The sequence below is a fragment of the Trachypithecus francoisi genome, unplaced genomic scaffold (genome assembly GCF_009764315.1).
Source record: "Trachypithecus francoisi isolate TF-2019V2 unplaced genomic scaffold, Tfra_2.0 Contig00057_ERROPOS647011, whole genome shotgun sequence".
NCBI lineage: Eukaryota > Metazoa > Chordata > Mammalia > Primates > Cercopithecidae > Trachypithecus > Trachypithecus francoisi.
In genome coordinates, this window is record NW_022680466.1 from 251,945 (window position 1) to 274,953 (window position 23,009).

Sequence of the window (23,009 nt, forward strand, 5' to 3'; positions counted from 1 at the left end):
GAGAGACAATGTGTGTGCAAGTGGCCATGAGTCAGGAGAAGACAGACAAGACATTGTCTCTATCCCCAGGGAGGGGCAGGGGCCTGAGCACCTCGGAGTCAACCACACACCCACTGCAGCTCTTTGTAGGGAGATGGAGTGTGGCTCTAAACATGGGCCCCAGTGTCTGTGAGGGGTGCAGAAGGCAAGGCCTCTCGGTGGGTTCTAACAGGAGAGTGAGCTCCCAGGAGGGAGCTGGTTTTATTGCTATTGTTATTCTTATATAAGCAATTTAGCAGCAATAGGCAAAGTTTGAAAACCAGAATGGAAAATGATTGCAACCTCACTCTCTTAATCCGGCTGCTGTATAATTCATTTAAAAAATAACCCCGACAGGTCCCCTTCTCAAGCACCTGTCTGGGCACAGCTGTGGCCGTTGGGCAGCCCTGTCCCCAGTGTCACAGCCCAAGTCTGTTTCACGTTATTCCCGAGCCTCTGCAGGAGACTGTCAATGTCTGCGTGTTGCCTGTGAATGAATGGACTTTGCCATCCCTGTATCGGTGCATATCTGGGCCATTTCCAAGTTGTTTCTTTGATTGAATGATACAGAGCCAGGTTTTCGAGGGGAGTGTTGGCAGGAGGCATGAGGAACGTGAAACAGTGAGCCCAGGGTGGGCCAGTGGGCTGCTGCGGCGTGCGGGACTGCTGGCCTGGCCACAGACTGGGGGCCAAGATGGGGAGTGGCCGAAAGCCAAGCCAAGCCCCTTAGATTTGAAATGACCAGCCATAGAGAGGAGTGTGTAGGTTACGGAAAAGTAGAACACTCACCCAGAGCCAGTGAGGACGAGCTCAAGTGGAAAATCCATTTCTCACCCTCTCTAACACTGGCTCCTCAGACAGCATCGGCCTCCAGCCGAGTTCAGCCACACATAAGGAGTTTGGGGGTCAAAGGTGCCACCAACCCAAGTGCCCATGTGGCCTAGAAGCAAGTGGTTAGGTGCCGGGCTGATAATTTCAGCAGCCATTGAAGGGGAAAGACCATCAGGCTGGGAGTCAGTGAACCTGACTCTGGTCCCAGCTCTGCCTCCAATCAGCTGTGTGATGACAGGTAGGTCACCTTCCCTCTCTGAGTCACAGTTTATCTGTCTGTAAACAGGGGTACTGGACTGGATTCTCTGTTACTTCTCATGTCTCTGTGAAAGGTCTGTGTTTTCAAATACTCCTTAGGGACATGACCTCACATAGAAAGAGGCAGGTGCCACCGATTGGATTCCCACCTCTGCTCAAGCTGAGGGACCTTGGAACATGGTACTTGGACCTAAGTACTCTCTCTGGGCTTCATTGTCCCCAGCTATAAAACGGGGGAAATGCCTAACTCAGGAGGTTGAGGTAAGGACAAAAGGAATTAATACATGGAAAGTGCCTGGAACCGTTCCTGGCACAGTCTGCTTTCAGAAAAAGCTGCAAGGTGGCTACTCTCAGCGGAAATAAGTTAATGCAGGAACAGCAACTAGCAGCTCCTGGACATGCAATATATGATACATTTTCTGCATCTTTTACCCTTCACGGCACTGGGCCTCACAATCCGTTGCACACAGTAGGTGTTTAACAAATGTTTGTCGACTTCATGGATGGTTTTGTTGTTGCTTCTTCCGTTTGGTATTGTACAATTGGAAAGAACTCGTTTCTGTTCCCACAGGATGCAGATGTCATGTCAAAACAGAAGGTTGAGAGATACTCACACCACCCTAGCAGAAAAGCCATCTCTGATGCAGAAAGGACTAGAACTCCCCCTTAAGCCCACTGTGGTTATTTAAAAAGAGAAAACAACAGCCAGCCAGTGCAGCACCCCAGTGATCTGGAGAATCCCTTGAGGGTAGAGCCTCAGCCAGTGAAACTCCAGTGCTTTTGCTGTCTGGAGGAGGGCAGGTCGCTAACAGTGATCTGGGCTGTTTCTTCCTCAGTGAAAAGAGGGAGTAGGGTGATCTCTCCCAGCTCTGATTCTATCCTAACCACTCACAGTATCAATCAAAGAAGGGTGAGCCCATGTTGAAGGTAAGGCCAGGTCGAGATTTCAGCTGCAGTTTTAATAGTCAAATAATGAATTCATTAACTACAAATGATCCTTGTCTACCTAAATTCAGGGAGGTTCCTGTCAGCAGAGTCCCTAGGAATTTTTTTTTTTTTTTTTTGAGACAGGGTCTCACTCTGTTGTCCAGGCTGGAGTGCAGTGGTGCGAACATAGTTCACTGCAGCCTCAACCTCGTGGGCTCAAGTGATCCTCCCTCCCACCTCAGCCTCCCCAGTAGCTAGGACTATAGGCATGCATCACCACATCTAGCTAATTTTAAATTTTTTTGTAGAGACAGGGTCTTGTCATATTACCCAGGCTGGTCTCGAACTCCTGGGCTCAAGCAGTCCTCCCACCTCAGCCTCCCAAAGTGTTGAGTTACAGGTGTGAGCCACCGTGCCCAGCCTGCATCGTTTTAAAATGCTTGTCTTTGGACTTGCTGCTCTCGGCCAGCCATCCCTCACCCCACGCAGTGTGGCAGTCAGCATCTTCTCGTATGGGTGGGAACCGCAGAGGAAGCCAATGTGGGCCTGAATCCTTACTCTGCCCTGAAGCTGTGGGCAGGTTATCACTCTGCACCTCAATTTCTTCATCTGTCTAAAGCAGGGAAAATAATACCTACTTTATGGGATAATCATAATGACCATGAGATGCCAGGTGTGAAATTACGCACAGTTGCACAGTGTCTGGCACACAGTAAGTGCATAATAAATATTAGCTATAGTAATCACTTAATAAATCTTACCAACTTTCTCAGTCTAAGAAAGGCCATGGGCTGGGCGCGGTGGCTCAAGCCTGTAATCCCAGCACTTTGGGAGGCCGAGACGGGCGGATCACGAGGTCAGGAGATCGAGACCATCCTGGCTAACATGGTGAAACCCCGTCTCTACTAAAAAATACAAAAAACTAGCCAGGCGAGGTGGCGGGCGCCTGTAGTCCCAGCTACTCGGGAGGCTGAGGTAGGAGAATGGCGTAAACCCGGGAGGCGGAGCTTGTAGTGAGCTGAGATCCGGCCACTGCACTCCAGCCTGGGTGACAGAGTGAGACTCTGTCTCAAAAAAAAAAAAAAAAAAAAAAAAAAAAAAAGCCATGAAAAGGAGGAGTGGTGAGGGATGGGGGCAGAGGAAGGGTACTTGGCGTACAGAATCTCCTGCTGCCTCAGAGCACTTTTCACAGTCCCTGGGGAAAAGGGATCAGCTACCAGCCATCAGCTGAGCTTGAAGGTCATGGACAGACCTGAACATCTCTGATATGGAAAAACCTGACAATAAAAGTAGATACGTAGGGAGGATAATACAAAATGATTCACTCACTGATGCAAACAATCATTTTGAAAATAACTAGCTGGATTCTATTAGACAACAGATTCTTAATCACTTGTTTTCTGAGTACGTGGTATCCGCTTCAACAAAATTGAAAGGATGGCAGGAAGGGAGGGAGGCGGACTTCATGAAACGGGCATGTCAGAATCTGGCTGTGGAAGACGGGTCCCCTTCACGTGGAACTGCGGATTCAAATGCTTTAGCCAAACGTTCTTTGGCGACTGTCCACCCAGCAGCCATAAAACTGTTTCTGGGACAAATGAAGATGTTTGTGACTGTTCTTTCTGCCCTGTCAGCACAGGCAATTCGTCCGTCTCACCTGCCTGGTGCTGCTGGGCCCAGAGAGCAGCCTCAGCGAGGTGCTTTGAGACGGGATTTGTGGGGTGTACACCTGCCACCTCCGCATGTCAGCTGGTTTCCAAGCCCCAGCCAGTCTGGTTGGGAGCCAGTGCGCCTAGGTCAGAGCCCAGAAAAACCAGCTAGACGGGTCCAGTCACTTCATGGCTGCAGAGCCAGGGAGGCAGGGCTTGTTCTAGACTGACCGCTATACTTTGGAGTCTACCCACTGGAGTTTTAAGAGGTAGTGGGAGCTGTCAGGAAGCACAGTGGGAACCTTAGTTGAAGCTTTGAATGCTGGGATGTCAGGGGCTTTAGGAGAACTGGGACAATATGTTGGTCATCATCCCCGGTCAGTACCAAAGCCCACAGAGCTGAAAGGCACCTGCCCGGGGTGCAAGGCTAGGACAAGTGATGGCTGCAGCATTGCCGTTTCCAGTGGAGAGTGTTCTCCTTCTGTGATCCATCCATCTCTCCCTGCCTGTTTTCCCAGCCTCTTTGGCAAGGTGTGTGAAGGGCTCATTTCTAGAAAGCCCTTCCTAGCTTAGCAGGGGCCAGAGGTACCAGGCTGGGTGGGGAGCCTGTGCACAGAGACAGGGAAAAGGAGTGTGGTTGGGGGACAAGGGGCTGGGCTGTGTGGGCTGGAAAAGCAAACCGGGTCCAGGAGGGGTTTTACCCTGGGGGAAGGGCTGCAGGAGAGTCTAAGGCCATCTTAGGCACAATCCTTACAGGTCCAGGCTCCCTGCACTGAGGACCCTGACTGCACTGTCAGAGCACGGGTCTAGCAGGGTACCCAAAAGTCCACTCAAGGTGGATGATTTCATTCTTACAGAAGATGTGGAGAGACAGACAGACAGACAGTGAGAGAAGCAGAAGGGGAGGGAGAAGAAAAAGACCTGCCTGCCTTGGTCATTCTTGCTTTTCCCTTCTCCCTAGCCTCCAAGAGAGCCTGTGCCCGCATTCGGAGGCCAGTGGTGGCACCTCCTGGAAACTTCCTCTGTTTCTCAAAAGAATTCCTCCACCCATCCCTATCCTGGTGCCTGGGTGCCCAAAGCCGTCCTCAGCTGTCAGGAGAGCCTTAGGCACAGGGATGCCCTGAAGGAGCTCTCCCCACGATCCCAGTCCCTCCCACCGCCCCCAGGGCTGCTCCTCCTCCCCAGAAGCAGGGTGCAGAAGGCGCAGGATCTGTTGCCTCTGTGGGCCTACATGTTTCTCAGTGGGCATTTTCTCTCTCTCTCTCTCTCTCATACACACACACACACACACACACACACACACACACACACACGCTGGGACCCTGGCGAGTGAGCTACTTTGCAGTGTTCATAAAACCGCACCTGCCACCCCCCTCAGAGGCCACTGTGTGGTCACCACCTCACCTCTCCTCTAAGCACAGCCAGACCTGCACGGCAGGTGTGCAATGCCACCTCAAGGCCAGGGTTGGAGGCTGACTTCCAGAGGAGCAGCTGAGCACCCGGGGACCACGGGCTTAGCCAGGTGAGTGGCTAGCAGGTTAGACAGCCTCCATGGCATCCCTTGGCTGCCCATGCCTGGCTGGGAGCCCGAGAGGCTCAGCCACTCCTTCATCTTCCCAGACAGGCAGGGCAAGGCTAGTCCTTGGAGTGAGGCTGGTCCTTGTGTCCTGGGTTTGGTCTTGGCCTGAGCCACGCCCTTCCCCTTCCTCTTTCTGCCCCTGACTCTGCTCCTCCTGTCCCTTGTCCGTGACACTCAGGTTCTTTTAACCAGGTACACTGTTTACTGGCCAGGTGCACCATTTACTGAGCTGCTCTTGCACTAAGGCCCACACAAGTGATCCCACTGAGTCCTCCCATCCCCTTCTAGAGGGGAAAGAACCTGACTCTCCCCAAATCTCTTGGCCCTCTGCCTGAGTTGCGCTGTTCTCCTTCCTTCCCTGCCAACCGCCACTCAACAGAATATTCATATCTGACACTTCTCTTACAGGAGCTTCTGCCCCCAAGTCTCTCTGTCCCAATCTTCATCTGTCATGTCTACCAAAGTCTTCCTGAACTGTCCCCACCTCCTCATCTAGGAAGCCCTCCAGTCTAAATCTGTGTCTCACTGGTTGTTCTTTTGTTCTCACCTCGTCCTGTCCCCTGGTGTGAGCCTCTAGCTCATGGTGGATCCTGGGCTGTTCCACAACATGGGGTCTTACAGCTCTTTGATGTGTCCCCCGCCAGGGGGTTCAAAAACACCTACTAACCAGATTCCACATGGATCCCTGGTGACCCGCATCTAACCTGAGCCCTTGTTCCCACCGTAGATTATGAGCTCTGCCTAGACTAGAAAGATTCTCTTATAAAACAAAACAACAAAACCTCTCTGTGCCCAGAACTTAGTCCAGAACTGTGCACACAGTAGGTGCACAATAAATGCTAAACTAAATGGAGGGCCTCTCTCTGCTCCCACTCCCTAATGAACGTCTGTCTGAGTGTGGAAGTGCTATGGCGATAGAAGACACAAGTGACAAGCCAGACAGGTCCCTCTCTGCCTCCGCGTGTGGATTTGTGACTCAATGGCTTATCAAGGGCTACACTGCGGCGCGGCTTAGTAACATTAAAAGATTCCAGCACTGCCTTGTGTTCCGCCTCCGGTCCCCACGGCACTGAGGGCGTTGTCCACGTGCATGCAAGGGCAGCATTTTGCTTCTTGAACAGTTCTGGACAGTGATGGTGGGAGATGTTGCTGGAGGGAATTGTGGCTCTGGGCTTAGAAACAAAGGGGCAAGAAGGTCTCAGAAGCTGGGGCCTCCAGAGAGCAGGGCCAGGGCACTGCAGCCCCCGAGTGGGGACTGGGGAGGCGGCCTTGGTGGCATCCTGGGGTTCCCTCCCTGGTGCTGTCCTGGTTCTGCTGGTCATGAGACAGGAATAGCCAGGCAAGGCAGGGGTGCCAAGAGCACCGGCATTCCTGGTACCTTGGTGAGATCCTGTCCGTTGGCATCCCACCCCTCCAGCTCCCTGTGAGTCGGCGTTGGGGGGCAGCCTGGGGCGTCTTTCTCTCCTGATGGCAGGGGCCTCATGGCCTGACAGGAAGCTGCTGCAAGGCTGTGAAATGGCCAAGGCTAGGAGTGGTGGGGGCTCACATGCACCCTGGGGAAGGACCACTGTCCCTAAAGATAACAGGACAGGAGGCCTGGGGTTAGAGCTGGCTCTGCCCCTTCCTGGATGGGTGACCTTCGGCAAATCACATGACCTCTCTGGACCTTTGTGTCCTCTTTACTGTATCGACCACAATGCAGAATGAAAGAGAAAATGCCTGTGCTGCTGCACAGGGCCTGCTCCCACCGAAGGTCAGTGAGACCTGCTGTTTTCATGGGTGGGAGTCCCACCCCAGGACTCCCCTCAAAACTTAACCCAACTGTCACTCAAGACCCGCCTCCTCCATGAGGCCTTCCCCGGTGAGCCAGGCATCACACTCTGTCCTCCAGCTAAAGCAGGGCTCTCAAACCAGCTGTGGGGAAGGACCACGTGGATTTTTCCAATCCGTGGCAGACTGGCATGTGGTCCTGCTGTGCAGCCTGCACCACGGGATTCACCTGGCAAGTCTGACAGCATCTGAATGGGTCTAGACCCTGTTTGACGAGATGAGTCCTGACTACATCCTCGGATGTCACCGCAAGGACAGATTCACATCAAATGCTTACTTTCCAGTTTTGTACTTCTCAAGTTGTAGACCAGCAACCAATCGTTGGTTGGTTGGCAAACTTGACCAATTGGACCAGTCCTCACCACCCTTTGAAGAGTGTGGGCCTAAAGCCCTCCTTTGGGGCCAGAATTCACTGCCTGGCCCAGATCTCTGGTTCACCCTTCACACAGCATGGCCCTCCTGCCATGCTTCTTGCACTTGTGCATCTCCATTGCATGGATGTGAGTGATGTAGTGGCTCTTTCTGGCAGCCAAGGCTGGGTGACGGAAGAAGGAAGAACCCTTGTCCAGGAGGAGGAAACTCTTTGATTTACTCAGACCCCTTCCCCAGTGGCGGGTTCTGAGCAGGCCTCTTCCCCCTCCTTGTCACACTCATCAGTCTGCACTTGTCACCAAGGTGAGCTGAGGAGCCATGATGAGTGGTCGCAGCCCCTAGTGGGGCAAGGGCAGCCTTGCTCTGTGTGGGTTCCCTGAAGCTCACAGGACTTAGCCCCACACTGGTCCTACCCTTTGTCCCCGCATTCTTCCAAGGTAAAGGAACCCAGCTTCCCCAGGGCCCAGGACCTGGCTCTGCCTCCTGCCTCTGAGGTGCCGGCCCTGGGGAGGCTCTGGTGGAGCTTTGGCTGGGTGAGCTCAGCTCGCTGACTCTGGGAAGAGGCTGCTGTTTGAGTTCTTTCTGGGCTGCCTCATTCCTCAACTTTGGCTGCATCAGCAGGCAGACCTTCCTGCATCTCCCGGGAATCCCCTACAGGAGGAGATCTGGAGGAGCTGGCCCAGCAGGGCCAGGACAGAGTGAGTGAGGGGGAAGGAGTTCCCATCTACCCAGCTGGCCAGGAAAGGTCATTTCCACCAGCCCGCTGCCTTCAGACTGAGGCCAGGAGGTGGGAGACTGACTGATCCAAGGTCGCACAGGGCCTTCACCGAGTACAATCCAGGTCCTCTTCCTGCCTTGAAGGTGCCTCCCTCTTGTAACCCCACACACTCTTCCCAAGGTCCCCCCTACAGCCACCTTCCTCCCCCGCCCCACCCTCATAATGGGCAGGCAGGCAAGTGTCTTCAAAGCTGAGACGGAGCATTGCAACCCTCCAACCCAGGGCTTCCCAACCTCAGCACTATTGACATTTGGGGCTGGATAATCCTTCACTGTGGGGGCTGGCCTGTGCATTTTAGGATGTTTATCAGCATTCCTGGCCTTTACCCATTAAATGCCAGTAGCACCTCCCCCTTCCTGATTATAGCAACTAAGAATATCTTCAGACATTGCCAAACGTCCCCCGGGAGGCAAAATGGCCTCCAGGTGAGAATCTCTGAGCTGGCTGAGTTATCTTCACTTCTGCTGATGCTTCAGAATCACTGGAGAGCATTTTAGAAATATAAGGGCCCCTGAGCTCCCCACAGGCCTACTGAACCCCAGTTTTGGGGGTGAGGTGTGAGAAATGGGATTTTCTGTCTCCCAGGTCAGGTGTTAAGCACTGTCTGGAGATTCTGATTCTTTCTAAGTCACTGCCTGTACAAGCAGAGAATCAGAGGACGGGGCCGTTGCCTGTTTTATGGACGACTGTCTGGTTAATCCTAATTTCTGCCCTAAATATCCCTGTTCAGTGGGGCTTGGTGGTCCAGCAGCCCCCTTTAAACTGACCTCTGGCCTTGGAAGGCAGTCGTTTCTCCAGGAAAAACAGCCCCAAAGACTTCAGCATTTTTAAATAAAATAGAACCTAATTTCCAGCCACCAGCTTCACTCTTCCTTCCTGGCCCTCTGTAAATCCCTTTTAAAACGCAGTTCCGTAGAGGACATCTTTTCTCTGCCGACACCGAAATCCCCCTCACTTTACACTTGTCAGAGAGCGGCTGAGCTGAGAGCACAGCTGATAGTGTCACCTGCGTAGCTGGTGTCTCTACGGCTGTCCCCACACCTCAGCTCTGCCTCCCACTCCCTCAGGGATGGTTTCCCAGTGTCTGGGAGCCACTTACAGCTAACAGCTCCCAGGGGCAGGCACTGGATCAGAACCCCGGGCTGGGCTCCCCTCTTTCGTGAGAGCCAAACGGAGCCCTTCCTTGGTCCCATCCATTGGCAGGGTCCTACTGGTATCTACCCCCCATTCCCACTTCCAGCTCTGGGGGAGCTGGGCTGCAGCCAGAAGCCAGAGTTTGAAAGGCAAAGGAAACCTGTACTCATGTGTCTTTTGGAGGATCCAGGCTTGTGACGAGGAGGAGGAGGGAAGGCAAGGCAGGTAGGGCAGGCAGGGAAACAGGCTGTACTGCCCAGGGACAGGAGCATGGCTCCAATCCCAGTCCCTCCATCCCTCTAGTTACTGCAGTCAAAACCCTGGGTAAGTTACCATCTCCAGGTGCACCAGTCTCTCGTCTGAACAGTGGGGAGATAGTAAAGGCTCTGGCTTGCAGGGATCGAGAAGGATTAAATGAAGAAATTCACAGGGCCTGGCACTGTGCAAGCCTTCAGTAAAAGCTGAAAAAAGAAAGAAGGAAGAAAGGAAGCAAAGAAGGGAGGGAGGAAGATGGAAGCCAGGGAAGACCGAGAAAGATAGAGTGGTTAAGACAGGGAGGGAGGAAGATGGGGAGGAGACAGGCAGGAGGCCGAGAAGGCACGGGCTGTAAGAACATATCCATGAGTGAATCTGAGAGCAAATCATACTAAGATGGGAAGCAAGCGAATGCATGAGAGGCAGAAACGGAGGGAAGACGAGGAGGATGGTAGGTCAGCCATGCTCCGGGCACCCCCTGCTCCCATGCCCAGCAAATCTGTATCATTGACCCGGATGTACACTCCACTTCTGTAGGTGACCGCTGCTGGCTTCTGGGAAAGAGTGGTGCTGGAAAGTGGGGTGCATGCCCTGAGTGGGCAGGGGGCTGGGCAAAGGGCACTTCTGGGGAGAAAGGCCCAGTCAGGAAGGAAGAGCGTGCAAGGTTGAGTAACAGAGTGGCGTCCATTGGTGCCGCCTGCGCACCAGCCCCATGCTGTTTTATATGCACCACATTGTTGAATCTCTCCAGGAGCTTTGGGATGTGAATATTTTATCCCTGTCAGCCCCGTTTACAGATGAGGAAAATGAGGCTCAGAAAAGTTTAGTGATTCTCCCAAGGTCACACAGGTAGGAAGGGGCGGATAAAAGATTCCAACAAGCATCTCTCTAGCCCCAAGTTTAGAGATTTGAATTTCTACTCTCCTGTACATCCTGGAGCCAGGGCATATTCCGACCTGGAAAGGAATGTAGAGAACACAGTGACCTCCCCATTCTACAGATGAGGAAACTGAGGTGGGGAAGTGACTTCTCTACCATCATGGAGCAAGTTCAGCAGAGTGAGAACGCGGTCCCAGCCCTGTGCTTGCCACCCAGAGTGCTTTTTCTAGCACACCGTTCTGGAGTCCAAGGCGCGGGGCTATGGCGGGAGCAAGGAGAGGAGAGGGAGCTCCTGCTGGGCAGGAGGAACAGAGAGGAAAACGAGAAAAAGGAAACAGGCCCCTCACAATCTCCTACTGGGAATCATCATGAGACTCCATGGTCAGAGGGGGCAGAAAGTGAAAACCCATCTGTTCACTTATTCAGTCATTTATTCGTTCAACAAACATGTTAGGGCCTGCTCTGTATCGGGCCCCACTGAGGATACAAAAATAGCCAAACAGGGGCTGGGCACGGTGGCTCACGCCTGTAATCCCAGCACTTTGGGAGGCCGAGGTAGGTGGATCATCTGAGGTCAGGGGTTCGAGACCAGACTGGCCAACATGGCAAACCCCGTCTCTAATAAAAATATAAAAATTAACCAGGTGTCGTGGTGGGTGCCTGTAATCCTAGCTACTGGGGAGGCTGAGGCATGAGAATCTCTTGAACCTAGGAGGTAGAGGTTGCAGTGAGCTGACATCACGCCACTGCACTCCAGCCTGGGTGACAAGGCGAGACTCCATCTCAAAAAAAAAAAAAAAAAATGACAAAAACACAGACCTTGCCCGCAGGGAGCTTATAACCCAAGCTTATAATAGTGCATCTGGAACCTTGGAAGGGCGTGTGTGACTCCGGAGCTGGGGTCTCACGGCCCTCGCTGCCCTAGGGTGTGGGAGGCAGGTGACCCACTATTTCTAGCCCTGCTGCAAGGCTTTCTTAGGGGAGCAGAGGCATGAAGTAGCAGGGAGGGCGGGCAGGGGACACCCTGAGCCGGGGCCCCAGGGAGAAGGCCAGGGGCGGGGAACACCCAGGCATCCCCCCTCCCTTAACTGTAGGCAGGAGATTTTCCTTTCCATTTTTTCTTCTCTGTACAACAGCAATTTAAGTTAATTAAATGTAACAATAAATTATTTCTCAGCTGCCTGGAATAAATCTTGCAGTGCTCACGCACTTTGAGGGGAAGCACTGGCTCTTTGCCTTGAGATGGGGACCGGTTGTGGCTGTCACAGAAAGAGGCTGTGGGAGGAGGCCCAGGCCCAAGGCAGGATGGGCAGAAGCCTGGGCAGTCAAGAGGGCTGAGAAAGGACCCCTGGCATCGCTGTCCTCTGTCCATAGTCTAGTTTTACTCTGGCTGGTCTCCACCTCTGGGTGGATGGGAAAAAGTTGCCCCATGAGGGTGCCCCTCTGCTGGTACACATCTTGCAAGTCTATCCCCCACTGACCCATCCACTTGGCACTTCTATAGCAAGAAATTCTGCAGAAACCACACAATTGCATGAGGGGCCTGCCCTGCTCTTATATTCAATTAGTCCATAACTACAGATATATCCCCCGTAAGTACAGAGACATTTCTGAAGAGTTGATTGCACAGATGCTTTATTTCTGCAAACGAGATCCCAGTATTTAAATGCAGTGGGGGACCCAGCTTTTTAGAGAACTCTTCATTTATGACCTCATTTCTTTTTCGCATTTAGATTTTCTTCTCTTGACTTTGCTTAAAATAGGCTCCACCTGAAGACAATGCAAAGCAAAGCAGAGTCAGAAGGGTCGGATATTGGGATTGTGGAGCTTGCAGGACCCCAGGACCCAGGGCCTTAGCCAGCAGATGGAAAGTGTGGGCTGGGGCCCTTGCCTCTGGAGTCACCAGGGAGAACTTCGATCGTGGCCACACTGGAGAGTCAAGGGCTTCTCTGGGCCCCGAGTCAGGGTCTGCCAGAGTCTCCCAGGCCAGGGAAGGCAACAAGGCCTGGTTTCACCCTGACCTGCCGAACTGCCTCTGTGGAACAAGTGACTGTCGGTTGTCTCGCTGGGATGATGAGGGTGACAAGCTGGCATAATTCACTGCTCAGGAACCTGCCATGGCACTCCAGGCCGACTGGATCCATCTCAGCCCAGTATCTGAGGCCCTCCACAGGCAGCCTGCTACAACCCCACAAGCTCAGGACCCTCCCCTTGCCAGGAAGGCCCTCTCCCTCCCTGTGACAGCCACATCCACTCTGCCCCATCCTCCAGCTCACCTCCCCCAGGAAGCCTGCCCTCATGGCCATGGTGCTGACCCATCTGAAACTCTATGGTCCCCTGCCCTCAGTCTGCACCTCATCTTGCCATCGTCATGTACGTGTGTGTCTGTCTGTCCTTCCCCATGTCTTCGGAGTTCCTTTCCTTTTTTCCAAATCGTGTATATGTAGTCCTGGACTCTTTGAATGAAGGATCCTAGACCACCAAGGGGGTTGGAGACACCACTCGATCCAGTAGATTTCAAACCTAAAAAGCAACTTTCCTTTTAAGAGGAAAAACTCCTTCCCAAAGGAAGGCTTCCTGAGAAGGCAGAAGGACCTGGCAGAAAATGAGGAGAGGCCACGTCCTGCCTGCGAGGCCTCCCCCAGGGCCCGGAAGGGACATCAGGAAAGCTGCTCCAGGCCAGCCCTCCGCAGTGGAGGCGCATTCTGGGGCCCAGAACAGCCACGCCGTGCTGATGAGCCTGCTGATGAGCCTGCTGATGCTTGCAGGGACTTTCCATGACAGAAGCAGCTCTCCTGGTTCCCCCCAAGTGGCCCATCTCCCAGTGAAGGGGGTAAGAAAGATCACATTGCCCCCACTGCACAGGTGAGGAAATTCAGTCTCGGAAGAGTCAGGTGACTCACTGAAAGCCACACAGGCAGTGGCAGGACTGCCTTGGGGCTCAGCAGAAGGGTGAGGAACTGTGTTGAAGGATGGCTCTCCAGCTGTGGCTCTGCCAAAGGCCAGCCGGTCCCTGACCCCTGGGGGCTCTGGAGGCTCCCCCAAGCTGAGCGTCAGTGCTAGCTGTGGAAGGAGAGGGAAAACAGGCTCCCTTTTCCCTGTTCCCCAGGAACTTGTGGGAACTAGGCCCGAGATGCCTCAGCTGCCTCCAGACCACCCTCCCCTCCCTCCAGTGGCCCTTCAGGACCCTCCCCAAAACGTTAATTACCGAATCATCACATCAAAGGAAATTGCACTTTTGTGCCTTAAAGACCAAACTGAGCTTCAGCAACACGGTTATTTATGGTCTCTAATAAGCATTTTCTGGGTGTGATTAACCTTTATGCCAAAATCACACTGGGAATTGGGATGGCAGCTTCATTCCAGCCCCATTCTGTGCTGGCCCTGGGGGTGGGGGTGTGGGTAGCAGCTGCAGCAGGCTGGAGCAGGCCGTGTCAGAGCCTGGCCCTCCACCCGTTCCACAGGCTCCTGCACCACCTCCCTCTCCCCTGCCCATCCCTTCTGCCAGAGCCCTGTCTTGACCTGCTCCTGGCCAGCCAGAAGGCGCAACTCTCCTCATGGTTCATCTCCTTGAACGACAGGCAGGAGCACCTGCTTGCTGAACCCCAGCTCCTAAAAACAGTTCTGTGACACTGGGCACATCAACTACCCCAGACTTAAAATGGGAGCATGATACCCGCCTGGTCTGCTTTCCCTTCCATGGCAGGGACCCTCTAGATCTTTGGCAAATCCTTTTACGAGATGCTATAATTGAGCCGCACACACCCTTGGGCTCAGACTTTAACCTTGAAGGTTTGGCTCTTTGGTGAGTGGAGAGATTTGTAGCTGAGATGCAAGTGTTATTTGGGGCCTTGGGGCTGCCAGGCTGGTGCACGGAAGCAAGGCATTAGCCAGTGAGTGAACCTCATGCTCTGCCAGCTTCAGCTTCAGTGCCGTTTTGATTTTCTCTACTAGTTGGAAGATAATAAATCACATGAAGTCTTAAAAACTTGGTTCTGAAAGGAGCGCCAGTGGCTGGGGCTGGTGATGGAGTGGAAGAGCAAGAGGCATCCGAGAAAGCCAAAAGCGCTTTGGTTTGATTTCAGAGAAGATGACATGTTCAGTTCACCCCATTTACCATATGCTTCAACTGTAATTCCCACTGTTTGGGGGGGTGCTAGTTGTTGGTGAGAAGTAGAGGAAGCGAAGAACCCTCCCCAGGAAAATAGTTTTCATTACACACACAGACTGCATTTATCTGCAGATCTTCACACCGCCTGTTCCCCAGGTTCAGAATCTCCATTTTGTTGTTGTTGTTGTTGTGTTGTCCGGGCGCGGTGGCTCACGCCTGTCATCCCAGCACTTTAGGAGGCCAAGGCGGGCGGATCACCTGAGGTCAGGAGTTTGAGACCAGCCTGGCCAACATGGTGAAACCTCATCTCTACTAAACACACAAAATTTAGCCGGGCGTGGTGGTACAGGCCTGTAATCCCAGATACTTGGGAGGCTGAGGCAGGAGAATTGCTTGAACCCATGAGACAGAGGTTGCAGTGAGCCGAGATTGCACCACTGCACTCTAGCCTGGGTGACAGAGTGAGACTCCGTCTCAAAAAGCAAACAAACAACAGAATTCTCCGTTTTAAGGGGAAGCAAACAATATCCTTGAAACTTTGGGAGCCTGTTCCTGCCAGTGCAGTAATTGCCTGTTGATGGAGATAGAAAACCACAGTGGAGCTTGAAGAGGAGATCAGCAGATGGTGGAAGGAAATATGCAGGAAATCTTGGGACTTTTCACAGAAGTGTGATTCAGGAATAAGGCAGAAGCCCTCACAAACCTTCCCCAGAGCAAGAGGTGGCACAGGCACAGATTCTGCTACAGAGCAGACCTTTCTGGAGAGGAAAAGGTTGGTTTGGGAATTTTAAGAAGCATTTTTCTTTGCATAATGCAACACCAGTCCTCTGTGTGTCGAAAATGGCTGTGTGAACCATCACATTCAAGAAAGAGACCCAAGTGTCAGGGTTCTAGGCAGCCAAGGGCAGACTAGCCCTTTGCCTGGCATTTGGCTTCGTTTTCTGACAAATCAAGATTTGCTCTGCTCCTCTGTGCATGACAGGACATTAAGATGCGAGAATAAGAACTTCCAGCCTGTATATTTGCCATCTAATTAGTGTCTTGGGTCCTAAGTGCTTTGTGCCAAGGTGGTTTTCATGCACTTAGGCTGGTCCAAGGGCTCTACTCGTGAGCCTCATGAGCACAGGGTCCAGTGGGTGTACAGAGTGCACTGGGAAAAGGGGTACATTGGAGGGAGAACTGAGCTGCTTTGCTTTGGAGGGTTGGGCAGGTACTGCTAAGCGGAGGGGCCCTGGAACTGGCCTCTGAAGAATGGACAGTTGACCAGGTGACCAGGAGGGTGGCACAGACTGCATGGGCAGAGGGTTGCAGACATGAGAAGGATCCCAGATACTGGGAGATGATAAGTAATTGGATGGGAATAGAACATGATGTGCCTTCGCAATGGGGGATCTGAAAGACCAGAGCACAAAGCACAGCTTAAGGATTAGATGGATAAATGGAATGTCAGGCAATGGGGCTGATATTGTCAAATAGGATGTCTTCAGTTTCTTTTCTTTCTTTTTTATTTATTTTATTTTATTTATTTATTTATTTTTTGAGACGGAATCTTGCTCTGTTGCCCAGGCTGAAGTGCAGTGGCGCGATCTCGGCTCATTGCAACCTCCACCTCCTGGGTTCAAGCGATTCTCCTGCCTCAGCCTCCTGGGTAGCTGGGATTACAGTTACGTGCCACCATGCCCAGCTAATTTTTGTATTTTTAGTAGAGACGGGAGTTTCACCATGTTGGCCAGGCTGGTCTCGAACTCCCGACCTCAGGTGATCCACCTGCCTTGGCCTCCCAAGTGCTGGGATTACAGGCGTGAGCTACCATGCCTGGCCAGTCTCTCCGGTTTCTTTAATTTGCCTGTGGCTTAGCTGGCTTTGGGAGTCCTAGTTTGAGAGAGAGAGAGAGAGAGAGAGAGAGAGAGTGTGTGTGTGTGTGTGTGTGTGTGTGTGGTGTGTGTGTGTGTATGTGTGTGTTGGGAGGTGGCATGGGCAGATGTGGGGTGGGAAATGAGGAGCAAAGATTTCTAGTCCCCTTCTAGAATAGAAGGGGCCTCTGGCCCTAGCATCTGAGCTGCCCGTCTCTGGGGACAGGGCCGATTCTGGGTCCCTGCTGATTGCTGAGCGGGCAGTGCAGCTTTGTCATGAGAACACTTTGCTTTCTGCTTAGCTGGCAAGAGCCACCGGCTGGCCTGGTGGCCTCCTCCTCTCTCTACTTCTGCGTTTTCACTTGGAAAATGAGGGTAAAGATATTTTTCCATCTCTCTGGAGACTGTGAAGTTTAATTACCGATTAATAAAGTGTTGGAAGTTCCTTGAGGCCAGAGAGATGAATGGATTTGTTATCATCACTCCTGAGTCCCAGGAGCGAGTTGGCGAACCCCAGTGCCATCTTGCTGAGTGTCCCGTGTGCAGAGCACAGGATGGGGGTGTGGAGCTGGGGCTGTGCTTCAGAACCTGGAGCTTGGTGCAGGGCAGAGTTCCCTGTGAGAGTGCCAGTGAGGGAATGGAGTGAACAAAGCCACTACAAACTCAGGCACTACACACTCAGGGGACCATGTGGGTGAGTGATGGGTAGTGGGGACCAGGCTGTGACGATGAATGGCCACTGTTCCCCTGGATCTTGTAATGTGAGTGGGAGAGAGGGGAGCAGAGTCTGCCTTCATCATCAGGACAGGAGTGGGAGGGAGTGGGTACCGTGAAAGGGGTTGGCCCTCATGGAGTGGGGTGGGGTGAGGTAAGGGAGAACATTCCTGGCAGGTGAACATGGAAAAGGCAGATCAGTTTGCTTCTAAGGACAGGGGGAAGGTCCTGAGATCCAAAAAGGGTGAATGGAGAGGAGTCCAGGGAAGAAAGGATTGACAGCACTGGAGGGTACGGGATGGGCAGGGAAGGAGGGATGGAGTCTGGCTTGGGAAGACGACGCATGAGCAGGGCCCGACTGGAGTAAAGCAAGTGAGGCATTTCCTCAAGCCCACCCCAGAAGGAGGTGCCAGCAACCTCAGTAATCACAATAGATATTTTTTTTTTTTTTTTTTTGAGATTGAGTATTACTCCGTCACCCAGGCTGGAGTGTAGTGGCACAATCTCAGCTCACTACAACCTCAACCTCCCAGATTCAAGCAATTCTCCTGCCTCAGCCTCCAGAGTAGCTGGGATTACAGGTGCCTGCTACCATGCCTGGCTAATTTTTGTATTTTTAGTAGAGACGGGGGCTTCACCATGTTGGCCAGGCTGGTCTCGAACTCCTGACCTCAGGTGATCCACCTGCCTCAGCCTCCCAACGTGCTGGGATTACAGGTGTGAGCCCCTGTACCTAGCCATGATAGATAATATTTTAATATTATTCCTGACTTTTTCTCTTTTTGCCCCAAGCTCCAACATGGCCCGGCACTGTTACTGAGCCTATCTTTCCTTTAAAAAGTTTTTAATATTTTGCTCATCATGGATTTTTTGGTGTTAATTTTTATTTTAAAAAAATTATGTTAAAATATTCCGTATCTTGACGACTAAGTTTTTCGATGCTCCCTTCACTTTTGCACTCACCACGTGGAGTCCTGGCCCCTTGCAAGAAGGCTGCGTGCTGCCTGGGCTGACCACCAACTTGCTTCTAGCCTACACCCTAGCCTAGCAGCTTTGCTCACCAAGGGACTTGACAAGCCCCTCTCTCTCTCCCAATCTCATTTTCCTGCTGTGAAATCCTAAGTTGGCTTCCAGAGCTAAGGGTCTGTGTCTGAGGTTCCTTAGTGAAATTTGCAGTTGGTACGGAAATGGGCTGGGGCTGAGACACCTGGCCATGAGGTCGGGGACCTCAGAAGGCGGGGACCCCAAGAAGAAACAGCAGAGAAGTGATGAGAAGAGCAGCCTCCCATGAGGCCTCTCGGGCTTCGGGCTCACCACCCTGTCTGGGAACTCTGCTGGTGGCTGGGCACCCAGCTCCCCAGAGCCAGAGGGAAGGGCCGGTTACAATGCTCCCCTCTCCCTGCCCCTCACTCATGCTTCTTAATCCCTTTTGAATCGAATCCCAGGGGAAACAGCCACTTCTCCTCCAACAACTAAATAAAAACCACCAAGTTCAGATCAGTCAACATATCCTTCATGAGTGCCTATGGTATACCAGAAACACAATGTCATTCATTCATTTCTTCAGCAAAATTGAGTGCAATGAACAAAACCCCTGCCCCCACAGAGTATGCAGGGCTGTTTGAAGGACTTCTACATGCATACATCATGTGAGCTTAAAGGGGGTAGGACCATTATGCCCAGTTTTACAGGTGAGGACACTGAGGCACACACAGGTCAAGTCACCTGCCCATGGCAACACAGCAAAATGAGGGGCTGGACACTCGGCCTCTCTCTTGACTCTAACCCTGTCGGGAGGAGGGTAATGTGATGGTTGTGTGGGTGGGTTTAGTTGAAGAAGGGTCAGTCCTCCAGGTATAGGGCTTATGCCACTCCCTTCCCAACTGGGCGAAAATTCTGGAATCAGAGTGACACGGAGCCTTCAGGGAGGTTAAAGGGCAAAGGTCTGCCTTAGAATAGGGTGCCCGTCTTCCCAGAAACATTTATCGCTTACCTCTCTGTGCCTCAGTTTCCTCATCTGCAAATAGGCACAGCCACACCAGCCCCAGGGAAAACTGTGCCATGGCAGATGTACAACAGCTTGATAAATGGTGAGGCACAATTTGTGATGACGGATAATTAGGCAGGCAGGGATGAGGGCCCGGGAAACAGTTCACAAAACAAGAGGCCAGTTCTGGAGGAAGGGAGGGAAGGGGTTGCACGTATGGGGATCTGTGAAGCCGTGGTGGTCAGCGGGCCAGTGGGAGTGGGGGGTGGGTGTGTGTGTGCACGTGGTGGGACACCGCTGGACCATGCTCAGGATCCCGTGGGGATGGAGGTGGCTTCCTCTGGTAGCGCCCCAGCCCCTAGGGGTAAAAGTCACCTCTTCCCTAGGAGCCTGGGCTCCTGCTCCTGTCAGCCTCCCTGCCAGGCCCCTCCATGAGCAGGGCAACTCCAGGCCCTCCAGGCAGCGAGGACCCAGAGGGAGGAGAAAGGAGACGGGGGGTGGGTGTCTGGGAAGCAACTTGATGTGTGACAGGGTGGGAGGGAAAGCAGGCAGGTGCAGTGTAACCCCTGCAGTTTTCCTGGGCAATGGAGCGATAGGCTCATGGCTCATGGCACCTGCCCAATGTGTCCTTTGCCTCCTGTGCCTGCAGGCCCTTCTCCTTCTGGGGCTGAACCCCGTCTCCGCCTCCCTCCAGGACCAGCACTGCGAGAGCCTGTCCCTGGCCAGCAACATCTCAGGTGAGTCCCCTCAACCCCCTCCTGCAAGATTCCTGGTCAGGACAATGCCCCCCATCCCAGGCCTGCCAGAGCCTGCACACAGAACCATGCCCTAAGGCAGGATTCGCAGAGTCATTTCCTCTCCAGGGCTGCAAGCAATTCGTCTCCACGGAGTGCTGTGTTGAGAAGGATCCTGAAGTCGGGTGTAAGGTTGGTAGGGAAGAGCTGCAGTTGGTTAGTGGCACCTGGAGTTTGCAGCAAGGATTCTGAGTAGTTATCTTCCCTGCTTTAGGGTGGGCACAGGGGAAGTGTTCCCAGCCCTTGCTGCTGAGTTGTGACTCGGGGAGGCTTCAAGGGAGGAAGAAAGGCTGCCACAGTCTGCAGCTAAAAATGCCCAGAGTATAATACTCCACGGTGCTAACACATGCCAGGCACTGATCGAGGACTGGAGCTGTATTAACCCAATTTGCTGAACGTCCCTCTGAGGTAGGTGCTGTTGTCCCCGTTTTACACATAAGAAACCTGAGGTACAGAGAACTAGTGAGCGCCAGAGCCCTGAGTGAAGCACGGGCAGCCCTACTTCTTGTTGTGGTCTCCAGCGCCGTGCTCTGTACCTCTCCACCAGAAAAGACAGCATGGCCGCAAATATTATTAATATCTGCATCACTTGACCATTTACAGAGTGCTTTTGCATAATCACCTTATTTCACCCTCACAAGAGTTTAAAGCCCAACATTTGTGCAGTTGAGGAAACGGAGGCACAGAAACGTTACATAAGCCCCATGGCACAGCGTGGTCAGTACATGGCACTGACTGGGATCCAAATCTAGGTCTTTGGGCTGTCAAGGGCATGTCTTTTAAAACTCTGGGTGTGGTCCTGGCCGTGGCTGCCGCTGGGGCAAACATGGAGAGGGTCCCTGCCCCTGAGTGTCTTTGGGAGGCTTGTGGACCTTCCATTTAAGTCTTCAAGCCTGTCCTTGATTCACACCAACTCTTTCATGAAGCACGTACCACACAGCCGGCCCCAGGCAGGGCACTGGGGCAAACAAGAGGGGCTCACGGTCTAGTCTGGGGGGCGAATCCACAAATGCACGCGCAGTGAGGCAGAGTGCAAGACGCATGCTAGTGAGGAAACAGACGCAAGTGTCTGCAGGCAGGCAGGAGGCCTTCATTTCTGAAGCTGGCTCTGTGGGGACGGGAGGCCTCTATAACTCAGGGCATCTGCTTCCTGGCTAGCTGTTCCTTCACTAGGGAGAGCCTGGGGGCAGAGGAACAAGACCTGGACTTGGAGAAGGCACACTGGGTTCCTGTGCTGGCGCACAGAAGGTGCCTGGTCATGTCCTGGTTAGAGGCGGGTACTGGTAGCCACAGGGATGACCTTACCCTCAACCCCCTCGAACCTCACCTCGTCTAAGTGTAGAGGGATAGGGGGGCTGTTACCTGCCCCAAGGTCTCTTATGAGATTCAGTGTGCTAAGTTTTATGGCAATATTTCACAAACTGTAAACTGTAGAGTGTCATGCCAGTACTAGGTTGGGTTTGGTTTGGTTTTAGAGATGGGGTCTCACTCTATCACCTGTTAGGCTGAGTGAGACCCCTGTGACTAAGTTACGTCACAATCCTAGCTTAGTGCAACCTCAATCTTCTGGGCTCAAGGAATCCTCCTATCTCAGCCTCCTAAGAAGCTAGGACTATGTGCACACCACCACACCTGGCCCAATTTTTTTTAATTGTTTTGTAGAGACAGGATCTCTGTTGCCCAGGCTGGAGTGCAGTGGCACAATCACAGCTCACTGCAGGCCAGATCTGGGCTCAGGTGATCCTCCTGTCTCAGCCTCAGCAGGCTTTTAAAGGGCTTACTGTATAGCTGGAATGAAGGGAAGGTACTTGCCAGTAATTGCTCATAATAAGGGAGGGAGCAGGGAGGCTAGGCAGGGGTGGTGCAAATCCAGGGAGGCTTCCTGAAGGAGGAAGTTTCAAGGTGAATATTAAGAGACACTGTTAGTATGAACTGGCAGAAAAGAGCCAGTGCTGTGAGCTACAGCAGGAAGTGAGCAAGGACCAGTAGGTGAGTTTGGCGGAAGGACCGGGGAGAAGTGAGGAGGGAGGAGTGGGAAACCGGGAAGGTACTGGGAGCCCAGAGCATCTGGCTGCAAAGTTGGTTAAGCTGTGCTTGGGGAATGGGGAAGTAAGTTCTTGAGCGTGAGTCTGGAGTTCTAGGAGAGAGAGACGGGGAGGGAGGAGAGCTGCTCAGAGGCTAGGCCTGAGAGGAAAGGCCCTATCCCCAGCCCCCCATGCTCTGGGGCCAGGTCAGACTCTATCAACTTGTTCGATATGCTCAGGAGGAGAGACATCCCTGAGCCCACGAAGGTGTCACCTGTCCTTAGAACCAGCAGGCCATGATGAATAGCGTTCATTCCCTGGTGATTTGTACTCCGTGCCAGTGCCCCCAGCCCAGCCCAGCCTGCCTGGCTGCATGGCACGCGATCCATCACCCTCCACAATGGCCTCTGATAAGGGGCCATTTGTCTTCTGACTCGGAGACCTACCCAGACTGACGGGCACTGGGAGAGACAGATGGTGAGGGTGGGGCAGAGGGGCCGAGACAGATGGATGGGTGTCTGGCTGGGGCAGCTGGCACTAAGCCAGGGCCTTCGAGGGGGCCTTTCACATGCCTCATGCCAGGAACTGGGAGAGAGTGGGTCCCCAGGGCTGAGGCCTATCATGTGGCAGACCACAGACTTGGCGACTCATAAAATCATGGCATGAATATAACAATGCCAGGAAGTAATAGAATTATTTACTAACGACATCACAGACAAATAGAATCTGAGTTGACAATTACCTGGGATCATCAGTTATCATCTCTGGTCTTTTTTTTTTTTTTTTTTGAGACGGAGTCTCGCTCTGTCGCCCAGGCTGGAGTGCTGTGGCCGGATCTCGGCTCACTGCAAGCTCCGCCTCCCGGGTTCACGCCATTCTCCTGCCTCAGCCTCCCGAGCAGCTGGGACTACAGGCGCCCACCACCTCGCCCGGCTAGTTTTTTGTATTTTTTAGTAGAGACGGGGTTTCACCGTGTTAGCCAGGATGGTCTCGATCTCCTGACCTCGTGATCCACC

General features: G+C 52.9%; 1 protein-coding gene across 3 annotated transcripts in view; it reads left to right on the forward strand.

Moving 5' to 3' along the window:
- CRHR1 (corticotropin releasing hormone receptor 1) overlaps positions 1 to 23,009 on the forward strand; it is a 52,801-nt gene that overhangs the window by 3,071 nt on the left and 26,721 nt on the right. For all 3 annotated transcript variants that reach the window (XM_033217673.1, XM_033217503.1, XM_033217580.1), the window contains exon 2: positions 19,825 to 19,912. In XM_033217673.1, the coding sequence (XP_033073564.1) occupies positions 19,825 to 19,912 (88 nt within the window). The remainder of the gene's footprint in view (positions 1 to 19,824; positions 19,913 to 23,009) is intronic.